The sequence below is a fragment of the Equus caballus genome, chromosome 10, assembly GCF_041296265.1.
Source record: "Equus caballus isolate H_3958 breed thoroughbred chromosome 10, TB-T2T, whole genome shotgun sequence".
NCBI lineage: Eukaryota > Metazoa > Chordata > Mammalia > Perissodactyla > Equidae > Equus > Equus caballus.
In genome coordinates, this window is record NC_091693.1 from 65094418 (window position 1) to 65116235 (window position 21818).

The 21818-nt window shown below is 46.2% G+C and overlaps 1 protein-coding gene across 12 annotated transcripts in view; it reads right to left on the reverse strand.

Moving 5' to 3' along the window:
* Nucleotides 1-9797: 9797 nt before the first annotated feature.
* Nucleotides 9798-21818, reverse strand: part of SCML4 (Scm polycomb group protein like 4) — a 113004-nt gene continuing 100983 nt past the window's right edge. For 11 of the 12 annotated variants that reach the window (XM_070223632.1, XM_070223635.1, XM_070223633.1 and 8 more), the window contains 2 exons: nucleotides 16341-16486; nucleotides 9798-13793 (listed from right to left, as the gene is read on the reverse strand). In XM_070223632.1, the coding sequence (XP_070079733.1) occupies nucleotides 13668-13793; nucleotides 16341-16486 (272 nt within the window). In that variant the 3' untranslated portion in view covers nucleotides 9798-13667. The remainder of the gene's footprint in view (nucleotides 13794-16340; nucleotides 16487-21818) is intronic. The other variant, XR_287907.4, reaches the window with a different exon arrangement.

Sequence of the window (21818 nt, forward strand, 5' to 3'; positions counted from 1 at the left end):
CAGTATCTCTTTCACAGTGATGCATAGTATGCAGGAAATTCTCTTTTCTGGTAACCTGCCTGAGAAAATCAACTCCATTCTGTTCTTAAGAACTACTTTCCCTCATAGATTCTTTGGAGAGAGACCCCTGAGGTAGGTCGTCATCTTGGTCTCAGCTCTGTGAACCTCTCTCTTCCCCGAAGGGCTTCAATGGGTCCTATCAGCTCAGGACTCTCAGGATCACGAAAACAGAGTCTAGTCATGAATGGCCTGTTCTACTCCAAAGCCGTAGACTGTGGTCCCCCCAGACTGGGCCAGGGTGGAGATGCGGGAAGGTGGACCTCAGCTAGTCCAACTCCTTGGGGTCTGGACAGGTGAGCAACTTGCCCAATACCCTTAGCTGGTCGGTGGGAAAGCCAGGACTAAGACACAGTTTTGTGGCTTCTGATCCAATCTGTATTCTGGCTCTTAAGAAACAGGGAATGAGGCAAAGGCAGAGCAGGTACATATGCGTGTTCAGGTGTGTACACGCCTGTACACTAGCTTCAAACCTCACCATGCATGCTGGTTGTGCTGTTTCTGCCCTTCAGTGGTGTCTGCTGCACGCCACACAATCATTCAATGCAGGGCAAGATGCCTCCCCACATCATGGAGTCCCTCCTTGCTTTCTAGCCCTGAAAGGGTTCAGGAGGCCACATCTATGATCAGATTTCACAGATAAAAGACAGAAAAGCATGTAACACTTACTTCGGGATTTCTTCCTCACTTGGGCCTTTTATATTTAGGATACTACAGTTGGTACAACCACAACTAAAACTCGTCATAGAAGAAAAGAAAGAAGAAACTAGTAAGAAAATCTGGGTTTCCAGAGCTTGCATCTAACCATTGGATGAGAGCAGGCTCTGAGAAGGGATACTTGGGACCTGGGTGTATGGGGGCACTTGTAGGTGCATTTTCTTGGGGTGGCTCAGGAACCTCATGGACATATGAGAAAGGCCACCTAGTTTGGACCTGTGCTGGAGGACAGAGGGGAAAGATGAGCTTGAAAGTAGTCTATTAAGTTTTAAGCAACCTAAGGGCAGATAGTGAGAGAAGGTTTGGAGGTCTGCACCCCCAACTTTCCCCAAGAGCTGTCCCCAGGCTTCCCTTGCTGGCCCTACCCAGCGACAGAGAACACTGGCATGAGAGGATTCCTCCAACCCTCCTACCCACGGAATCGTTTCATTAGGAACCATGTTGCCTTTGTTAAGGATCATTGCAAAGCTCCAGGGACAGGATGGAGGCCTTTGAGCCAGGAATTAGCAGGTCAGGGTGTGGCCTGGATCAAAAAACAAGAGCGGTCATGACCCCCAAACAGCTAGGGTCACAGCCAATGGGAGTAAACGGCCTGGAATAGGTTTCTAGATTTAACAGACACTGTTCGAGGGGCTTTTACAAACGCTGTAATTTATTTTAATCCTCTGACTACCACAGGAGGCTGTCCACATCCCTCATTGCCGACCAGGAAGGCGATCCTAGAGGAAAGACTAGTCCACGAAGACCCTGGGCGGACACTCACTGGGGATCTTTGATCAAATCTCAAGTTCCTTTTCTGCCCTGGGCTGCCCCGTTGTGGTCACAGGCTGGAATAGGAAGGTCGGGGAGACAGGAAGAGAAGTTGAGAGGGAACCCTGGGCTCCTCTACCAAGGCACTCCTGAGGCAGAGCTGGGAGGTGCTGTGGGCGGTGGGTGGGAGGGGCCTCCCCGGCAGCTGCGAATCAGGCCTTTTTGGCTTCAGCTATCAAAGGATCCCCTTTGAAAGGCTTTTCCTTGCTGTCTACTTCTGGGAAATAGTTCTGATGAAATAATAATGAACATAAAGAAGTTGATGAGATAACATATACACAGGCTCACATAAATTCCATTCTTTATTAAAAATACAGAAATACTTTTTATAGCATGAACGGAAAATACTGCATTGTCTTGGAATCTTAAGATTCAGAAACTGTATTGACTTACTCCCAGGCCCATGATACACTATACTAGAAAAAAATACTGCATCAAAAATGAAAAAAAGCACCCCAAAATATTAAATCATTAAGGCCAGTAGTGTTTATTTAATGAAACTGTGCATATCTGACTATAGTGTTCCTACCAGTCGCTCTTGAAGGGACAACATTAAAAAAAGCCCTCTCAATAATGACAGAATTGGCCCAAAGGAAAAAGTTACAAACAGTAAGAAAAACGCTTTGAAAAATTAAAAGCACATTTTGAGATGGTGTTTTGTATAGAATGGTCTATTTGTTAAAATACTGTACATTGTAAAAAATGAGCACATCTACTCGTTCCTAAAGATCACGCTTAGCTTGGAGTCTGCTTATTACAAATGAGAGATTTGTAAATATGTGCAATAAGAATACCTGTATGTTCATACACAGATAATGCATCTGTATGAACAGTATATGATGAAATTAAACAAGAGGATAAATAACTTGAATAAACTCTACATTTTTGAGGCACAGGAGAAATAAAATTCACGTTGTTTCTAAGTTATGGACACAGCATCCTTTCTCCCTCCTGTTTTTCATACCTAGTGTAATGCCTATTTGCATTTAACTTGGTTATCTTATGTTTACATGCTTTGCAAACTGAATTACAGAACCAAATTGCCTGTTATAATTTCCCATTATGTGACACAATTACAGAGGAGCACTTTGAGGTGAGAGGATTGTCCCAATATTAGGAAATGCTAATTGCATGGTGCTCTCAAAGGGCAAAAATTAAGGAGAGACTTTTACCCCAGGTGACAGAGTTTACTGCTCTTTCTCTCCCATGTAAATGCTGTTTCCCATTACAATGAGTTCTATTCACTGATTTCTGGTCTGCAAAATTAGATCCATTGGTATTTAAAAAAAAAAAAAAGCTAGGCCCTAAAACCACGCCATTTCCTAAGCTCAAAGCTCCACACTCCCCGAGCACTTCTAAATAAAGCATGGAGTTGAAGTAAAAGTGAAATAAAAAGTCCATAAAAAGTGAAAGCACAATGAATTTTCAAGTCATTGGAGCATCTGCAGCTCATCCGCGGGGTCCTTCTTGCACACGCGCCTCGGCACAAGCAAAGGAGGCGCAAACTTCCTCTGGATGACCTTTGTCTCAAATTCCCAAACCCAGCCATAAATACACCTCTCTATGCATACACACACACACACATCCTTTAAAAATCTTTAATTAGGGCTGGCCCCGTGGCCGAGTGGTTAAGTTCGCGCGCTCCGCTGCAGGCGGCCCAGTGTTTCGTTAGTTCGAATCCTGGGCGCGGACATGGCACTGCTCATCAGACCACGCTGAGGCAGCGTCCCACATGCCACAACTAGAAGAACCCACAACGAAGAATACACAACTATGTACCGGGGGGGCTTTGGGGAGAAAAAGGAAAAAATAAAATCTTTAAAAAAAAAAAAAAAATCTTTAATTAGAAGGGAGGGAAGCCCATCTAGGTAGAGAAAGGGGAATGTAGTCAACCCTGTTTTTCTCTTCCTGAGATGAGGAGATGACCTCTTTGGACCCTTGGTTAAAGACGGAATCTTTACCAAGGAAAGGGCACAGCTGCCACTCTTCCAGATGGAGAGAGATCAGAAAACCTCCTGTGTGGGCATATCAGGGTGGACATGCAGAATAAGGAGGTGGAAACATGAGATTAGCTAAAGCCAAGTTGAAAGAAAGAATCTGAAAATAAACCTCTCAACTTACAAAACAAAAGGCATAACATTTCAATCATCATCACTCAACCTCGCGGAGCTCAGAGAGCGTGGATTTCAACTTACTCAGATGCTCTCATTATTTGGCAAGAGCCTTGTCAGATAATTACAGCCTAGCATAGCTGGTAAAACACAAACCTTTTGACCTCATGATGCTTTGTGATGTTACAATGGCACTTAAAAAGTTTTCACGGTTAGTGAAAAGAAAAAATAGCAACTGAAGACAATTATGATGAAAGGATTTGATTTCATCCATTTATTTTGTTTTCTTGTGTGTTATAGAATAAAAAGTGAATTTATCTACAAATGTACTTAATGTAGAAAATCTTTATATTAATAAAATTACTTCTAGGTATTTACAGGAGAGAAACAATCTAATCAATCGATGTTTACAAAATGGAAATATTTGCTATATAAAGCAACTGATATTTCAACATTTCTGGAGGATGAGGTGAGATGAGCTCATTTTTTTAAATCCTCAAATGATCAAAGATGTAGCTGGAAGATGACAGCAAATTAAATATTGTGGCTTAGAACACAACAGATAATAAAATAAATCAAAGTCCTCCAAACTTGGGCAGAAACACTTTCAGTTCCTGTGGAGAAAGCAAAGGACTTCTAGAAAGACCTTGAGGGTGTGTGATTGTGTTGGATAAAGGCCAGGAATAGAGCATCTCCTTTCCAGAATTTTGCTGCCTTTCTCCCTCCTGTAAACCACATTTTCCTTTGGGAAATAGACCATCATCTTTCCCTACCCAGACACAAGCCCCTTACTATTACACACATCTCAGCAGACTTGTAAATGTCTGAAAACAAAACCTCGCCCCAGAAATGCTTCTGACGTAGGTCGTTGTGACTCATCTTTGACCCTGGCTGACCCTCCTCATTAAACTTAGGCACTGGCCTGGCTTTGGTACCAGGAGATGCAGTCAGTCCTAAGTGGGTCTGGACAAAGCTACATGTTCTATAAAGAACTGTGGAATGATTGGAATTGCTACTGGATGTCAGAGTGACTCCAAGAAGATTGCAGGAGATAGCATGGCTGAGACAAACAACCCATGCTTCTCAAGAGGTATGTCAGATGGGCTCCAGGTCACTTGGCTCTTGACCTTCAGGGCTGAATAAGGAGGGACATCTACTGGGTTGGGCATTTGGGCCTGTGCTTAAGAAAGGTTGATAAGGCGTGTTAGTGAGACACAGAGTTAGTCATCAGAATGAAGCATACAAAAGGGATAGGACTCTTGCTCCCAAAGTCAAGGACAGACTGAGAGGGCTAGACCTTGAGAAATGGAAAGAACAAGTAGAGATTGGGCCGGAAACAAGACGGAGCCAAGGAATGCTGTGGGCGGGTGATGACGGGACAGTGGGAGGCAGACAAGGGTTAGGACTCCTGGGCCAGGGAGAGAAGAGGCTATCTGTTAATTATTTATTTCTCCCTCCATCCCTCTGCTTCCTGAAAGCCATTTGAACTAGTGAAATGGTGAAAAACAGAAAAGGGAAACCAAGAAACACAGAGACAGGGAGAAAGAATGAAATGGAAAGCAAAAAATAATGAGAAAGGGTAGCAAAGTAATGCTTATGTGGCTTTAAGGAGGAGTTATGGGCCCATGAGAGAAGAGGATCTAGATGAGATCAGACAGGAGGAGAGGCAGAAGCTAAAAGTCATAAAATAGAACAGCAAGGAATGAATAGCCCCACTATTGGCCTTTGCTGAAGTAAACGGAGCTGTAAATGCCTTAAAAGTCATCTGGATGCCCTCCTCCTTTTCCAGATGAGGAGATGGCATTAGGGGGCAGTAACTCAGACAGCTTGTTTCTTTGGCACTGCACCATAATCTACCCCCAGAGAGTGGCGTGGAACCAGTGGGAGATGGTGTGGAGGCCGGTCTACACTGGAGGTGAGTAGTCCAGGTGTCCCCCAAGGCTTCTTCCTCCCAACCCCTCTGGGATTCTAGGGTTCTAGATATGAGGGCAGTCTCTGCGTATTTGCAAACATTCACGATACCCTCAGTTTATGATGCCTGAAGATACAGCAATAAGATTACTTTAAAATGAACATGGTGAATGTAATACATCCAGATGATGTTGCCCTTCAAAGGAATCTGTACATTGTAGCTCCTTATACTGGTGGCTGCCTGATATGTTTAAGTTAACAAGTGAATTGTGCATGTTACTGTTCAGACCATTTGTATCAAACACATAAGGAAAAGACAAACTAATGAGTATGGAGACACATCATTTTACATCTCAAATGCATTGTTTGTGCTGTTTACCAGACGCAACCCCAGTGGCTTTAACTTGCTCCAAAAGAGAAAAATCCAACCTCCAGGGATGACTTCCAACAACACTTTGAAAAGAATGTGTCCTCGCTTCTAAAGATGACCCCAAAAGAGATGTGCTAAAAAAACACTTCAGGCAGTGACAACATCCTTGGAACAGATGCCCAAGCTTTGGAGCTGATTTCTTTGAAGATAAAACACTCGAAGTTTTGGTGTTGTTATAAAAAGAAATTGGTCACATGATTCTATTCTCAATGCTCTTATGGAACTACTTGGGAAAAAAGAGAAGCCTCTGATATTTCTGAATCTGCTCTCAAGGGCAAAGATAGGTACAGAATGGAAAAGGACAGGGGAAGGTTCTCGTCTACCCATCTCCTGTGGGCTGCTTATTCTCGAAGTCTTGCTACCAGCAGCACGTACGACAGAGTGGCTTGTGGGGAGGCCCAGCTCTGCTGACCTGCCCTCCAAGATGAGCAAGGAATTGGGAATGCAGGTTCATGGAAAGAGTTCTCTGCCCCAAAGAGATGCTTACGCTCCTTGTACAGTTAACAAGCCAATGGAAACCTTACTCATTGCTGAGAGATGTCACAGATTGAGAAGGAAGAGGAAAAGATGTTTTAAAAGTAAAGCTGTAAATAATCAGCGGTTACTCTCTAATGCTTGCAGTCAAGCACTAGGCCAATCAGAATGGGAGATCTTAAGTCAGCAAGACGTGAGTGAAATGCAAATCAGTGACTGTGGAGGTTGACCTCTCTGGAGAGCGTTTGGAGAGCCAGAGGAAATGAAAGATCTCATGAGCTCCTTTTGGTCTGTCCGTTTGGCAATTCTGCTTTCAGTAAAGATAATGGGGTTCAAAAAGAAACTAGGGGCCTTTCAAAGAAAATACGAACTGGTCAAGCATTCATTCATTGTCAGCCAATGAATATTAATGAGATGCCTTTTCTATGGCAGGTACTATCCAAGGTGCTAACTGGTATCTACTTTTTCCAAGTACCAAGATTTAAGTATTTTCATAGAGAATCTGCTCCATAATCCAGAATTTTATCTAAGTAAGCTGCATAAACTACATGTTATATGTACCTTTGGGTCTGATTTCTAAATCAGTGCTAGATAGTTCTTCTGAATAAGATAGAATGCTCTAGAAAGCAAAATCTCCCTTTGCAATCCCATCTCAAGCCTTCTCCAGTTCCCACTTGTTGCATTAACTCACAAATACACACCCACTCATGCATGCACACACAAGCATGAAATCTAACTCAGGCTTGGGGTCATAAACTGTATAACTTTTTCATAAATTCACTACAGCCCATGTTTACTTTTCTATCATCAATTATAACTTGTTTTTGCCTAAACTAGAGCTTCCTTAGTTTGTTATATCACCAGTGAGTACAATTAACAGGTAGGGCCTCAACGTCTCATCGCATCTTTTTCACAGTTAATGAGGCACATGGCCTTATAGATTCATTCACCCACGGTTACATAACTCACATGCTTATGTGACCACAGCCAGATTTACAACTACATTGAAGATTCACCAAGGACACCCTTTGTGTGTGTGTGTGTAAGGCCACAAAAATTTTGCTAGTTTTCATGACAGGGCTGATGAATCTGATGGCCATGACCTATCTGAGTCCTACATTTCCATAAAGTGTCTGCTCCTTTACCCTAACGTGGTGGAGCTGGGATCTCCTTGCCAATGTCAATTTGTATTATAGGTGCAGTTAATGCACGGACAAGCTCTGTTAAAAAGAGAAAGATTGCAGAGCTGGCTTCATCTCAAACGTCTGTGTCTGATTCTCAGACATATGTGTCTCCCTGAGAAATAATTTTTTCGCAATCAGAGCTGTCCAACAGAGGAATAAGCTACTTCCTATGGGAGTGAACTCCCTCTAATGGGAAGTGGTCAGGCAGAGCCATTTTTCAGGGCTGTGGGGAAGGCGTCCCAGCATGAGATGGGGAGGTAGAGCCTTCCTGAGATTTTAGGATGCTACATTTATGATGGAGGTAACCTCCGGTCACACATGGTTACTGTAAAATGACACTCAGTGAGGGTCTGCCATTTCATAGTGAGCTGTTTGGAGAAGCAAAGCTTTGGGTGTGTTCCAAAGTAGGATCCAATGGAAGATGTTTGTATTGGCCTTTGCAAAAGCGCTTAGTGCATGGAACCAAGTGTAAGGCTCAGGTCACATGGTGGAGCTACGTTGCAGAGCACGGTGGGCTGGCAGCCTGGAGCAATTCTGAGCAGTATATTTACGCTCTTTGGACAGAAAGATGCTGCTGTCCCCACGCTGTCTGACATCATTACTTAATTGACTGCGGAGCCAGCTCTTGGCTCTCGGATGTGTCTCCACTCCTCTCATGCCCCCATCCTCTCAGTGTCGACTCTGGGTGCAGCACAGTGACCTGGAGGAAGGTGTCCTTCTCAAGCTCTGCCTGATGTCTTTTCCTCTGGAGAAAATCAAACTCGATGTACACTGTGAGGAGAACCCCCATGCTATTTATGTAGAATTTTAGGAGCGCAGGTCTGGGGCCTTGCTTGGGAAAGCAGAGAATGAAGAAAAGCAAATCCTCCTCTCAAAATGTGTTTTTGCCCAGAACTGCTTCTAAGTTAGGGAAATTTCCTGAAGTCTGGGAGAGCTGGAGTGAGCGCTCTTCTCAAGCACAGCATTTTGGTGAAGTCCGTGTGTGATAATACCACTGTAACCGCAAAGGAATTTACCACAGGAAGTGGCCCGGCTGTTGCTGATTAGCATTAGAACAAATTACACAAAGCAAATTGTTAGCAGACATGTTTCCATAATATCTAACTGGTGGCAATAAATAGGTATGATTTTCTTTCAAGTAAATGCTAGATTTCCAAAAATCCAGCTTCCAATTGTCCGTGAAGGAATTGTTTTTGATTTGGATAACCGTTGGAAGGAAGGGCACCCTGGAAGCTGGGGCTCCCTGTGCTGAAAGCTTAGGGGCTGTGTGTGAGTGTGGCGGGGCTTGCTGCTGGGGTGACATTGCAAGCTGGACACAGGAATGTTCGTACCTCTAGACATCTGACCCAGCGCTGGATTCACCTCTGGCTGCTCAGCATGGTCTGTCTTCTCACGCCACAGGGAATATGGCACACGGCAAGACAACGGCAGAGCTGGGCAGCCACTCAGTTCTAGGAGTGTTTATGACAAAAATAAACCACATCCACAGACAGGTTTTCACCCCTCTCCTTAACAAAATATTGCAGGTTTTAAAAAAATCATCTACTCCTTCACAACCCCATCTCTTGTTATCTGAAGTTTAAAAAAAAAGCGAGTCAAATCTCCTCACGCTCTAACCTCATGGGAGAAGAACTGAAAAGGGCCCGGTCAGGGGGCCGGCCCGGTGGTGCGGCGGTTAAGTGCACATGTTCCATTTCGGCGGACCGGGGTTCGCCGGTTTGGATCCTGGGTGCGGACATGGCACTGCTTGGCAAGCCGTGCTGTGGTAGGCGTCCCACATATGAAGTAGAGGAAGATGGGCACGAATGTAGGCTCAGGGCCAGCCTTCCTCAGCAAAAAGAGGAGGATTGGCAGCAGGTAGCTCAGGGCTAGTTTTCCTCAAATAAAATAAAATAAAATAAAAGTGCCTGGTCAGAGCAAATATCAGACAGCACTCACCTTCTCACACGTATGGAAACCTGGCTATTTCTTTAGAAAGAAAGCGGGATATTTCCATCTTTCAAGACCTTCTGACAATGACTAAATTTGAGTCCCTGGTCACCTCTGGACATTTCCAATTATCTTCAGAGACATGATAAAATTCTCCTAAAATAATCAAAAAAATCATTTAAAGAATAATTTTAATTTAAAAAAAGAAATATTCCATACAGCACATAAATACAAAAATAGGTTATTGCAGCTTAAAGGGTTGGGATGGTTAGAAGAGGTGCTGTTTTATTGTTTTCCTAAGAAACCTATAGTTTTGTCTTCCCTCCCTCACTGGTTTCCTTCTCAAGCAAACCAACCTTAGCTCAGTATTCCTTCCCAATGTATTTTAATATTGTATTTGATTCTCCTGAGCGGTTCTTACTCTTTTTTTCCTGCTGAAAGGAAATAAACTCGGCAGCCCTGCTGAAGGGAAATGACTGGAGCCCAGGGTATGCTGTTCCCTGTACACTGAATAGCTCAGAAGGCTGTTCCCTAACCAGTGGGCTCCCTGGCTAGGCCTCGCCCCTCAGCCACATGGAGCCTCCTTGGCTTGTCGAGTCCAGTCAGCACCTGAGTGGGGCAGGCCCAGAACCCCAGAGCCATCCCCCAGTTGCATCCAGGGTGCACCCTACTGACATTATTGCGGGGGGGATACCTAGTAGTAACAGCATAGAGTGGTCTTTGCCTCAGTGATACAAAGCTGGGGAAGCTTTTTTTTTTTTTTTTAGACCAAATTTTTTTTTTTTAAAGATTTTATTTTTTCCCTTTTTCTCCCCAAAGCCCCCCGGTACATAGTTGTATATTCTTCGTTGTGGGTCCTTCTAGTTGTGGCATGTGGGATGCTGCCTCAGCGTGGTTTGATGAGCAGTGCCATGTCCGCGCCCAGGATTGGAACTAACGAAACACTGAGCCGCCTGCAGCAGAGCTCGCGAACTTAACCACTCAGCCACGAGGCCAGCCCCTGGGGAGGCATTTTTAACCAAGCAAACGTAGTAGTTGATACTCTCCCAGCCACTTCCAAAGGCTTTTCCAACTACAGTGTCAGGAAATACACACACACACACAAAACCCACATCTTTTACCTGCCTTCTTCACAAAGCGAATAACGTGCTTCGTAAAATATTTAAAATGCCTTAGGCAATGGAACTGTCTCTAGATTTTTTTAAAAGTGTTTAACAGACAGGCGTAATTGGAAATGTTTGGAACGTGAACACACACACACTCACACACTCTAATTGGGAATTATGCAGAACGACATCATTATTTGCCACAACCTGAAGCGAAGCTATGGCGATGGAATACCAAGTACGGTATCAACACAAATGTGAGGCGTTTGCATGAGAGTGACACACATGGCCTGACTCTTCAAGGTGCGTTTAGAGGAAATGGCCTGGCATGTTTCACATTTGCTAAGCTAGTTAGCCGCCTGGTTTGACAAGATTTTTGAAAGGGGTGAAAATTAATTATAATTGCGGTACTGCCATAATAATTTGGTCGGCTAATTGCATTTCAGTGCAAAAAACAGGCAGGGAAGAATTTCCTCTCCAGATTAGTCTCTGATATGGCAGCATTCACTTTAAGAGTAATGAGATTTTTAAAAAGTCGAGCCTTAAATATCATGGCTTCAGCAATCTGTCCCGCTTAAAGTTTAATGCAAAATGAGATAGCACCTCTGTGAGACAGTTCCACAGGAACACGGATCCAGTTTTCTCTTAGACTTGAGATGGGGAAGTATCTCTCCCTTGAAAACTACTCAAAATATCTTCGATGTTGGAGTACGATTTTAATTTGGGGGCACGAAGGTTCAGGTTTTTGCGGTGAGGGAGCCATTAGTGAGGCTGGGTAGGAAGATCTTCAAGACTCTAAACAAGACACACGCTGGTGGAAGAGGCGCCACAAGTTCTAGCATTTAGCAAAAATAGCGGCGTGAGAAACCTGGGCTGTCCTGGCGTTTTCTGGACCTCACTGTTTTCACACTGGCAGTTCTGACGACATAAAGTATCCATGGCTTTTTGAGTGAGATGATCTCATTCCAGACCAGCAGTGAGCACTTACAATTATCAAACTTTGACGGACAGAGTCCATTTATCACTTCAGAATCTTTTAGACTCTTTCCCAAGCCCTGATTCAGGGCCGTTTGGTGAGGGGCCAAAACCAGCAGACATTAAGCCCTTCCAACCAGACGACTCAGGCTCAATTCTGTGGAAGGTTTAGGACTTTCTCCTCCTTTCCTTCTCTGTCATGCCTGAAGTCCAGCCACTATTTGTGTGTCTAAAAAGGCTTTTGCTGTGATGTGCTTTCTCAAATATTGCTCCTCAAAGCAGGTCTAACAGCAGGGTGTGAAATATTTATCATCTTCGTCTAAGTTCTAACTGACTTACAGAGGATCAATATGCAAATCTACCCAGGGCTGCCCTCGAGTTGGTACAGGTCGTGTCCTGCACAAGGGCACCCAGCTGAGGGGTGAGGGAGCTGAGTCCCACCCTGCTCCACTCACCAGCCGAGACCCCTGCTCAGGCTGCCTCCCGGAGGAAGGTGTGTGTATTCTAATCTGCATTTGGGCCAAGGGAGGTCCTGAGTTTCCTTTTGATCCTCACTCTCCCAGAGATCACAAAGGCTAGTATTCATCTCCTCACCTCCAACTCTATGGATGTTTTTTAAGGAAGAGGATATGCCCATGGCAAAGCTGAATTCATTTTGAAGATATGTTTCCTGATGAATGAGAGAGAAAGAAAAAAGGACAGAGGGAAAGAGAGAAAGGGAAAAGATAAAAAGAAGGGAGACAAGATTGCCCTTCTGCCTAGTGAATTGTGGATTCATCGTCCTTCCCTGTACACAGCTGCAGAGGGGTAGAAAATCAATTTTTTTCTATTACGCCACAGTGAGGAAGGAAAACCTATTTGTAAATTGAATTAAACCCAATAAGAGCATGTCTGTGTATTTGTTGAGGACTAGAAAAATTAGCCACAGATACAACTACATAATCCAGCAATGTAACTAGAAATCAACACTCTCCCATTTCAAAGCTTAGTTGAGACATTTTTCTTCCTCTTTTTTAAAGAAAAACTCATGGATAAATGTCACCAAGACTCTTCAGCGTGCCAGCACATCGACACCTCAGTAAGGACTCTGGAAGGGAAGGAGCTCCAAAGCCCCATCTGGGAAGAATGTACTTCCAAATTCTTGCCTTAGCTGCATGTACGTCTCAGTCAGTCAATAACGATTGGATATGAACTAGAACCTTCTAGAAGACAGTTTCTTCCCAAGTTGCAATCTGTGGTGCTGACTGTGGAATAAATTCCCTATGTCTGTGTGAGCTAGATCTTGTTCACAGAAACCCTAACCCAGCCACCGAGTACCGAACTACCAGGCTACTGCAGCGAGGGTCTCCAAAATTCATTAGCAGTCTGCCCTCTAGTGGGGCGACACAGTACTTCAGATAACTAAGAACAGAAAAGATTTTTCTTCTCTTTCAGAGAGCAAAAGAATTCAAGTTTTCCAGATAGTGCAAGGTGAGGCATTTGTCCTCAGAAGACAGCTTCCAGAGCTGAATCAAGCGAGGCTCACAATGATAGGTCCCCGGGTCAGCGGCACAGACAGGTGATGCTGCGGTGGGCGTCCCTGAGGAGCCTCAGAGACAAAGGTCCTTTTCGCACCTTCTCTCATCCTTCTCCTTGAGCGATAACAATCAGTTCCCCACTCTCTCGTTATAAAAATAGGACCCACTCTAAGAGCAACCAACCTATCTGGGATGTTAAAAACAATAGGGTTGGTGGGGTTTTTTTGCAATTTTTTGGCAAATCATTAACACAAAGGAGCCTTTCAAAAGGGCCATGTTGAATTTTTTTAAAGGCAAAGACGCACAAGTTTTATAAAAAGACCAAGTCTTTGTGGCTGTTATTTTTAAGAAGAGAATCTACTTTGAGATGGTGGCCGGGTGTGGGTAAGGCAGAAGATGATCTTGAGATCTCTTGTCTGGACTTTGCTTCAATCTTTCCAAAACCTTCAGAACTTGGCTTGCTTCAGCTTATCAATATGGTAGCAGAGTTTCAGCGCAGGTCCCAGCTTCAGGCCCAAGTATTTCATGATCATGTCGCTCTTCAGCAACAAGAGTGCGTTGCCATCAATCTCCTGGTGGAACAGGATCAGGAAAAAAGAAAACCGGGAAGATGGTCAGAGCAATCGAATTGGGGCTATGGTTAAAGTGCGGTCAGGGGATGAGATAAGGAAATACGGATTTGCCATACATATTCTCTTAGTCCCAAGGCAAGATCTTCTTGAAAAAATAAATTAAAGCAAACAAATGCTATGTGCTCCTCTTCCCATGATCTCCCTGGGGTCATTCGATACGCTGGATCTTTCCTATTCCTGCTCTCTCCTGATTGAAGGGACCAAACATAACCCCAGCCATGTTCCCAATATCCCTCATATGATGTTTATCTCCTCATCCAGTCTAGAGCTGAAGGAGCCAGAAGTGTCGATGGACCGAACGTTTGTGCCCCTGCCCCCAAATTCGTGTGTTGAAATCCTAACCCCCAATGTGATGGCACTTGGAGGTGGGGACTTTGGGAGGTAATTAGGTCATGAGGGTAGAGCCCTTGTGAGTGGGATTAGCCCCCTTATACAATGAGAACGTGGCAACCTAAAACCCAGAAGAGGGCTCTCACCAGAAGCAGAACGTGCTGGCACCCTGATTGTGGAATTCCAGCCTCCAAAACTGAGAAATAAATTGCTGTTGTTCATAAGCTGGCCAGTCTGTGATACTTTGTTATAGCAGCCTGAACTGACTAAGATAAAGTGTCATCCATTAGACCCTGAAACGAGCGGTTACCTTTCCATTCCAGGTGCTGGTATAAGGCCCTCACTTCCATCCATCACTCTAATCTGTTTCTTTTCTTGGTAAGCCCACCTACCTTTAGCTGACTACCAAATTACTAATTATACACTGTGAGAGATTTCACGTGTTTTTTGGCCCTGTCGATAGTACTAGGTGACGTACAACTAAATAATGCACCTGCTTCATCCCAGGGCTCAGCACAAAGAACTACTAAAGGAATGCCAGTGCCTTGAGGTCCTGGTATTCCGCCCGTTTGTCTCTGAGAATGGTAGCCCTCCAGAATGCAGGTGGAATTCATGAACCCAGTAAGGCTGGGTTTCCTTGTTCCCATACACTGCTATTTTCAGGTTACCAAGGACAACGGGTAGAAATTTGGGGTTGCTCAGATAGGGAGAAGATGCATAGTTACGGGACTCATGTAACTGTGCAGGGGTCCCCAGCCCCTCTCTTTCATCTCTCCAGCCAGCCAGCATTGAGGAAGTACCCACTCTGTCATGCACTCTCCACGACCTTGGCAAAATGGCAGAGTGGGTGAGTCTCACCTGTGGGCCTCGTTGCCTAATGGTCTCTCTTCACCCCACCTCCTACACTTCCAGCGTCTCCTACCACTCTGGAAGAGAGCCAGACTCCTCCACCCAGATCTCTCTAAGCATAACCCATGCTGTGGTCCTTGCTCTCAAGGCCCCACTGCTAGGCGGGGTCAAATACATCCCCAATAAAATGTGAGGGTCGGGTTAGATGAGGATCCTCCCCAGATCTGAGCGTACGATTTCGATGACAGAATCACCAAAGAAAATGAGAGAGAGAAAGGAAAAAAATAATGGTACCTATGGCAGGCAGAATCATGCTCCCTCTCATCCCCCTAGATGTCTACATCCGAATGCCTGAAACTTGTGACTACGTTAGGTTACCTGGCAAAGGGGAGTTAAGGCTGCAGATAGAATTAAGGCTGCTACCAGCTGACTGTAAAATAGGGAGAGTATCCTGGATTCTTGGGTGGAGGGAGGGAGGACAATATGACCACAGGGTCCTTAAAAGTGGAAGAAAAAACCAGAAGACCCAAAGAGCTGGCAGCCTGAGAAGCACTCTGCCTGGTGTTATTGGCTCTGAGAATGCGGCTAGGGGGATAGGAGCTGAGAAATGAGAGTGGATCGAGATGCTGGAAAGGCAAGGAAACGAGCTCTCCCTGGAGCCTCCTCAGCCTTGCTGACACCTTGATCCTAGCCCAGTGAGACCCCCGCTCAGATTCTGACCCATTGACCTGTAAGATCATACGCTTGTATTGTTTTAAGCTCCTATGTTTGTGGTAACGTGTTATAGCAGCAATGGAAAACCAACATAGCAAGCTTGGCAGGTAAGGTATTAATTCCTACTTTTTTTTTCATTTACCGTCTTTGTATATTGCAGACTCTCCTAAATAATTACAAGAATATCTGCTCACTGAAGGTTCTCTATGAGCCAGGCCCCATGTTGAACACTTCATGTGCATTTTCTCATTTAAGCTTCAATGGCTGAGGAACAGGCACTATCAGTCTGCCTGGCATATTGTAGGTGTGCTATAGATGTTTGCTGAAGGCACAGACAGACGGATGGAGGTGCAGGAAAACAGGCACTCCTGATAAAGGTCAAAATGAGGAAAAAGATGGAACAAGTGTTCCTTAAAAACAAAACTAAGTGGTCGTTCTGCTCTGAGAAGCCTGTGGTTCCGTCTGGCCTCCCTTGAGTGTGCCCCCGGACTTGGTTCAGACCCCCACCCCACCTGCACAGCCTGCAGCTCCCTCCTTCCATGCCTCCCCTCCCCTACCGCCCCATCCGGGCCAGGCCCACCACCACGCGCATACATGCTTTCTGAAGAGCTCCACGTGAGGCCCCAGAGCCTGTGGGTCGGCGTCTTTCACGAACCAGACCACGTCCTCCACGGTCCAGGTGGAGGGGTTCCTGCTCCTCGGCCGCCTGGCGTCCTGCCCGTCTGGAGAAGGGCTTGAGGCTGGATGGGTGAGGACAGAGAGGGGAGCCATCAGACACTGGGAAAAGGGCCTCAGCGCCTACTTGGTGCTGCCTGCTCCCACCTGGCCCTCAAGTCCAAGATGGTGGCCTGAGCGACCTCCTGTGACAGAGGAAGGCTGTGAGTGGCTCCTCTCGTCAGGGGCCTGGAGCACGGGAGGCCACTCCTGGAGGCAGACCCTCCCCATCTATGCAAAAGCTCTCTGCTCTCCCAGGGAACGAAGCATTAGAAAACGGACCTCCCTCAACAGCTGAAATTCTGATTCACGCTACAGTTTTAAAGACCCCTTTGCTGAGTTCTGTCTCAGTGGGTCCTGGGCCTCCTATAACCAGATACTTGGTGACCAGAGAAAGCTTGCTAAGATGAATGTCCAAACAGGTCTTTCTAGAGTTATGAGGCCAAAATGACTTCGAGTCCTTTCTGCCTCCACTGGCGTTACACTGAGACAATAAAGACGCGGCAGAATTGAGGTGCATTTTGGTCCTCCATCTGGGTCTCTGATGCCACGTCCTTGGAAGCCCAGTCTGTGAGGGGTCCATTCCCTGCTCCGCATGTGCAGAAAGAAGCCCTCATCTCACTCACCACCCCTGGTACACACCGAGTGCCTCCACTGCCTCTGGTCTGGAGAGCACTTACTCCAATCTCCCCACTGGACAGCAAAGGGCCTAATCCTGTGCCTGATCCATAGCTTGTCCTTGAGAAATGATTGGTGCATGAGTTGCACTGTGGCATAAAGCGTTTCCCACACGGCAGATTAAAAGATGCCGGACAAGTGAGAGAGGAGGAGAGTAATGAATCAGATGCCCGGCAATATTTAGAGGTGACGTTTTTTTCTATGTCCCAAACTAACTCCTCCTCTTTCTCCAGAACCAGCTTCTCCTCCTCTCTCTCATGTTTCTGAAACCTCTGTGATGTCTCTACCTCCTGCGCCTGATTCGCTCCTCACATTCAAGTCTTCTGAAGCTCTTGGAAGGATGCCTCTCACACCGCTCTCCTCGCTTCCAGCCCTGCCCCAATCCGGGAACCTCTCTCCCAAAGCCCCGCAGTGGTTTTCTAATGGGTCTCCCTGCCTGGGCTCCTTTCCTTCTGGAGCAAAACTGCCACTGCCTCGTGCTCTCCCTCCACTCAGCTCCTCATGGATGCCCCCTGCCTGTGCAATGAGTCCATAGCTCAATGTCAAGGACCCTTTTTCCTTCCTACATGGAGCCGAAGGGCTTTGAGACAAACCCTGAAGCTGCCCTTTGCTAGCGATTTGGCCATGACTCAGCTCATTAGCTGTAAAATGGCAATGCTCTCCACCTGGAAGGGCAGGTGTGAGGACGGAAATGGGCCTGGCCCTATGGCTGACCTGCATCAGGTGCTCCACAGAGGGAAGGAGGCGCCTGGCACCCTGCCTGCCTCCCCTGCCCTGCTGCACAGCCCGATCTGGGCACACTGGTTGTGACCTGAGCACCGAATCTTAACCACTGGACCACCAGGGCTGGCTCTCTTCCTTTAGCTGTGCCTCTCTCTAGAAGGCGTTTACCCTTCCTCCTTTCCACAGAGGTTCCGCTGGCTGTGAAAGCCCAGGTAGACCCCTTCACAGGCAGCATTTCTGTGTCCTGCCATCTGGATGCCACCTTCCTCTACCTTAAACCCCCAAATCTTTGTTCTTCCTTTAAGATGCTTCCTATGTTCCGCATATTACAATTATGCATGTACTTGTCTGCAACCTCCAGCTGGATTTCAATTTCTTGAGGATTTTATGAATAGCAGCTGAGCACTGTCTAATACAGTGCCAGAAAGGTGAGAGGATGGCAAAAAAAGACCAGACAGGATTCTGTTCTGCTGTGCACAGGGTCGCTAGGAGTCGGAATGGACTCACCACGATCATTTTCGTCTGCCTCTCATTCATTCCACGAACATCTACTGAGCATCTCTCTGTACAGTGTACTGGGCAAAGTGGCGAAAAATGAGATCCTCTCATCACAAGGGTTATAATCATTGGCTCCTCCATGGCTCTAAGTAAATACGTTTGTAAATATGAGTTCGATAAATGCTAAATGAATCAATATGCTTTGCAGAAACAGTACAAATAACTTATGTATGGATAATTCTTAATCCCATTTTCAGGCCAGAAAAAGCCAAGGCTCTGAGCACCGAGGCAGCTTCCCTCCGGAATAATTCTGAGGTGGAAGTTGAGAAGCCGTCACTTCCTTTTCCCTTCTAGTCTCAGGGTGCAGCAGTTTTCTGCCATCTCTGTTTTCCTTTTTTTCAATGTGCTTGAGAATTGCACAGTTCTCCATTGGTGCTGAGAAAAGCACAGCCTTGCATTTCTGAGTCTGTCCTACATACATAATGGTTTGGTCGAGAATCGGATTTACTTTGCGATTTTCCCTGCCTCTTCCTTGTTGGACCTGGAGGGGTCCCCTGGGGTGGTTTGGCATGGGTCATTTTGCTGGGAAACTGTTAGGGCACCCTGTGGCCAGCTGAATGCTGATGCACGCCCATTAGAGATGATTTCACTGCATTTGAAGACATCTGCCTTCAACGTGCGGACGAGGAGTCACGGGAATCGCGTTCGCCTTTGGATTCCACTCCATCGGAGCGTCGGCGTTAATCAGGGTGATAATAGATGCTCTGATTACAAAGGCTGGAAGTCTTCAGTACTAGAATGATTTTAGAGTGATCAGAGCAGAGGTCAAATCTAATTTCCTGTGTTTGATGGGAAGGAAGAATACCAGACCGATTCGCAGCACCACCCACGGGAGCCCAAGTTCCCTCCCGCCAGGTCAAAGAAGTACTTTCCCATCAGCCACAATCATTTTGGGGCTGAGCAAGGGGGCTGCTGTGTCTTTATGCAGGAGCTCTCCGGGTGATGGCTGCGGAGGGAGACAGCCCAGTCGGGAAAGTGGCTTCGCTCCTGATGCCTGGTGCTTGCTCTGGGCATTTTTCACTTTTCCAGGACGGAGCAGCAGCAGCCGGGCTCGGCTCAAGAACCTCTCTGAGGGGGTCCTTTAGTCATACAAGACAGAGAGCTGCAGGGAGCCTGCCACGCCTCCATAGTGGCTCAAGATCCAAAGCACGTAAACTCGCTCTAGAAATGAGACTTTCCAGTGGCAGGTTTGTAAAGCCTTTGCAGTGGTCTGTGCTCACAACGATAATAACGACACTGGCCCCCTCCAGCTGCTGTGAAGGTGTCAGGAAGACACCTTCTGACACCACCAGGCCAGGCAGATGTGACTGGACAGCGGTAAGACATGATGGATGTGAAAAAATGTTGCTCCTAAAGGAACAGAGCATGCAAAGCGCTCGCCCAACGCCCTTCTGGGAAGGCGGTATTCTCGAGCATGGAGAACTTTGTGTATTGTCATATGTGTTCACCGGGCTGCCAGAGACATGTGAAAAGTGACACCCAGTTGTGAATGGATGTGTAATTAAAGAGAGTGGTTGTTGTTTCTAAAGCTGAACTCACATTCATCAAGAATAGGATGACTATGACTCAGTGTTTAAAGCAATCTGGGTCAATTTCACAGCACAGGTACTCGTACTGCCCTCCGTGAGTCTGTCTTGGTCTCACATACACCCACAAGCACACACATAATTTCCTTTGCTCGTTTGTAATTCAGAGACAACTTTTTAGCTAACAGCAGAGTTGTGTGGAAGAATGGAGTGAGCAATGAGCTGGGAGTCAGAAATCCCTCCCTGCCACCAGCTATGTGAGCGTCTTTGTGCTTCTCCAGCGTGAAATAAGGCAGTTGGGAGGGGTCGCTAAGGTCCCGCCCTCCCACCTGTGATGCTGGACGGTCCCTTCACACCACAGGCTGTCCTGTGCAACACGAAAGGAGTTACCTTTTCACACTGAGTCCGTGTGCAAAGCACACTGAACAAAAAGCCAACAGCCAGGCTTCTAGCCCCTTCTGGGCCCTGATCATGCTCTTTGGGCCTCGGTTTCTTTGTCTTGTTTCTCAGGAGTATTGAAGGAATCAAGTGACTATGTGGCTTTGGGCTGGAGCCTGACAATTGGCATCTAGAAGGGAAGCCCGTCAGCCTCCAAGAGTGACCCCTCCGTATCCTTCATCAGGCCAACTGTAAGTCCCTCGCCCTCTCAGCCTCTCTGGCAGCTGGAGCTGCGTTGGGAGGCAATGGGCGTGAAGGCAAGGGGAGGGTAGATCTGTTCTCAGCTCCTCTGAGCAACCTGGTCCCTGCAGGATGTATCCATCCTAGAAACAAGGCCATATAGAGTGTGTGAGGTGCCCAGGCTAGCCCACAATCTGGGCAACATCAGATAGTTTGAAACAGTGTGTTTTTCATTATTTCTAGTCCAATAATTTTCAAGACACTAAGAGGTGAGAGAGATGGGAGATAGAAGAGAGCCTGACCAATCCTTAGATTTTATTCAGGTTTTTCTTTTATTCCTTCAAAGCTGACATGCCTGCATCAGAAGAAAGGATGTCTTTAGAGACAAGGAGAGACCACAGGCTTGAAATGAGGCCAGGCTGGGCTGGATTCCTTCTCTGCCACCAGAGACACTGTGAATTCTGGGCAGGCAATCTGACCTCTGCCAGGAAGCCTCCAGCCACCCCTTTCCCCACTGCGCCTGCTGAGCTTCGCCTTCCAGGTGGCGCCACTGTCACTTCTCTGGGAAGCCTTTCCTGACTTGTCAGAGTAGGCTCAGTGACTCCCTCCTTGAGGGAGGGGTTCTCAGATCTGATTCTCTCACGGCATCCATTCTTTTCCTTTGGAGCAATAGTCATGGTTGTAAGTTTGTGCAATATCATTTGTTATTAACGTTCGTCTCTTTGGAATTACACACTGTGAGAGAACAGGGCCCACACCTCTCTTGCTCACAGCTCCATCCTTAGACCTGAGACGAGCCCCTAGCATATTGTGCTCAGTAGGTATCTGCTGGCACGGACTGACCCAAATCTCTCTGAATCTTAGTTGCCTCACCTGTCAAACACCTACCATGTTGGGAGGATTAAATGGAATCATGTGAAACATTAAACAGTAAGAATTAATCAAAAGGTGGTTGCTATTCTTCTTCTTCTTATCATACGTCATTCCATAATCACCAATACATTTATCTTCCTATATCCTGTGGCCATCAGCTCACTTCCCTGTTCAGAAATGTCTGGTTTCCACAGACTAAAGCCCAATATACATGACATGGACCCCAATCTCCCAACATGATTTCCCCCAGCATCCCTGCTCAACCTATTTTCTTTCCCCAGCATAAAGAAACCCTTGCCACACCTTTTCATTCCACCTGCCTCACAGACAGCACTGTCTCCATTCTTCTTTTTCTGGCTAAGAAGACTATCCATCACCCAAT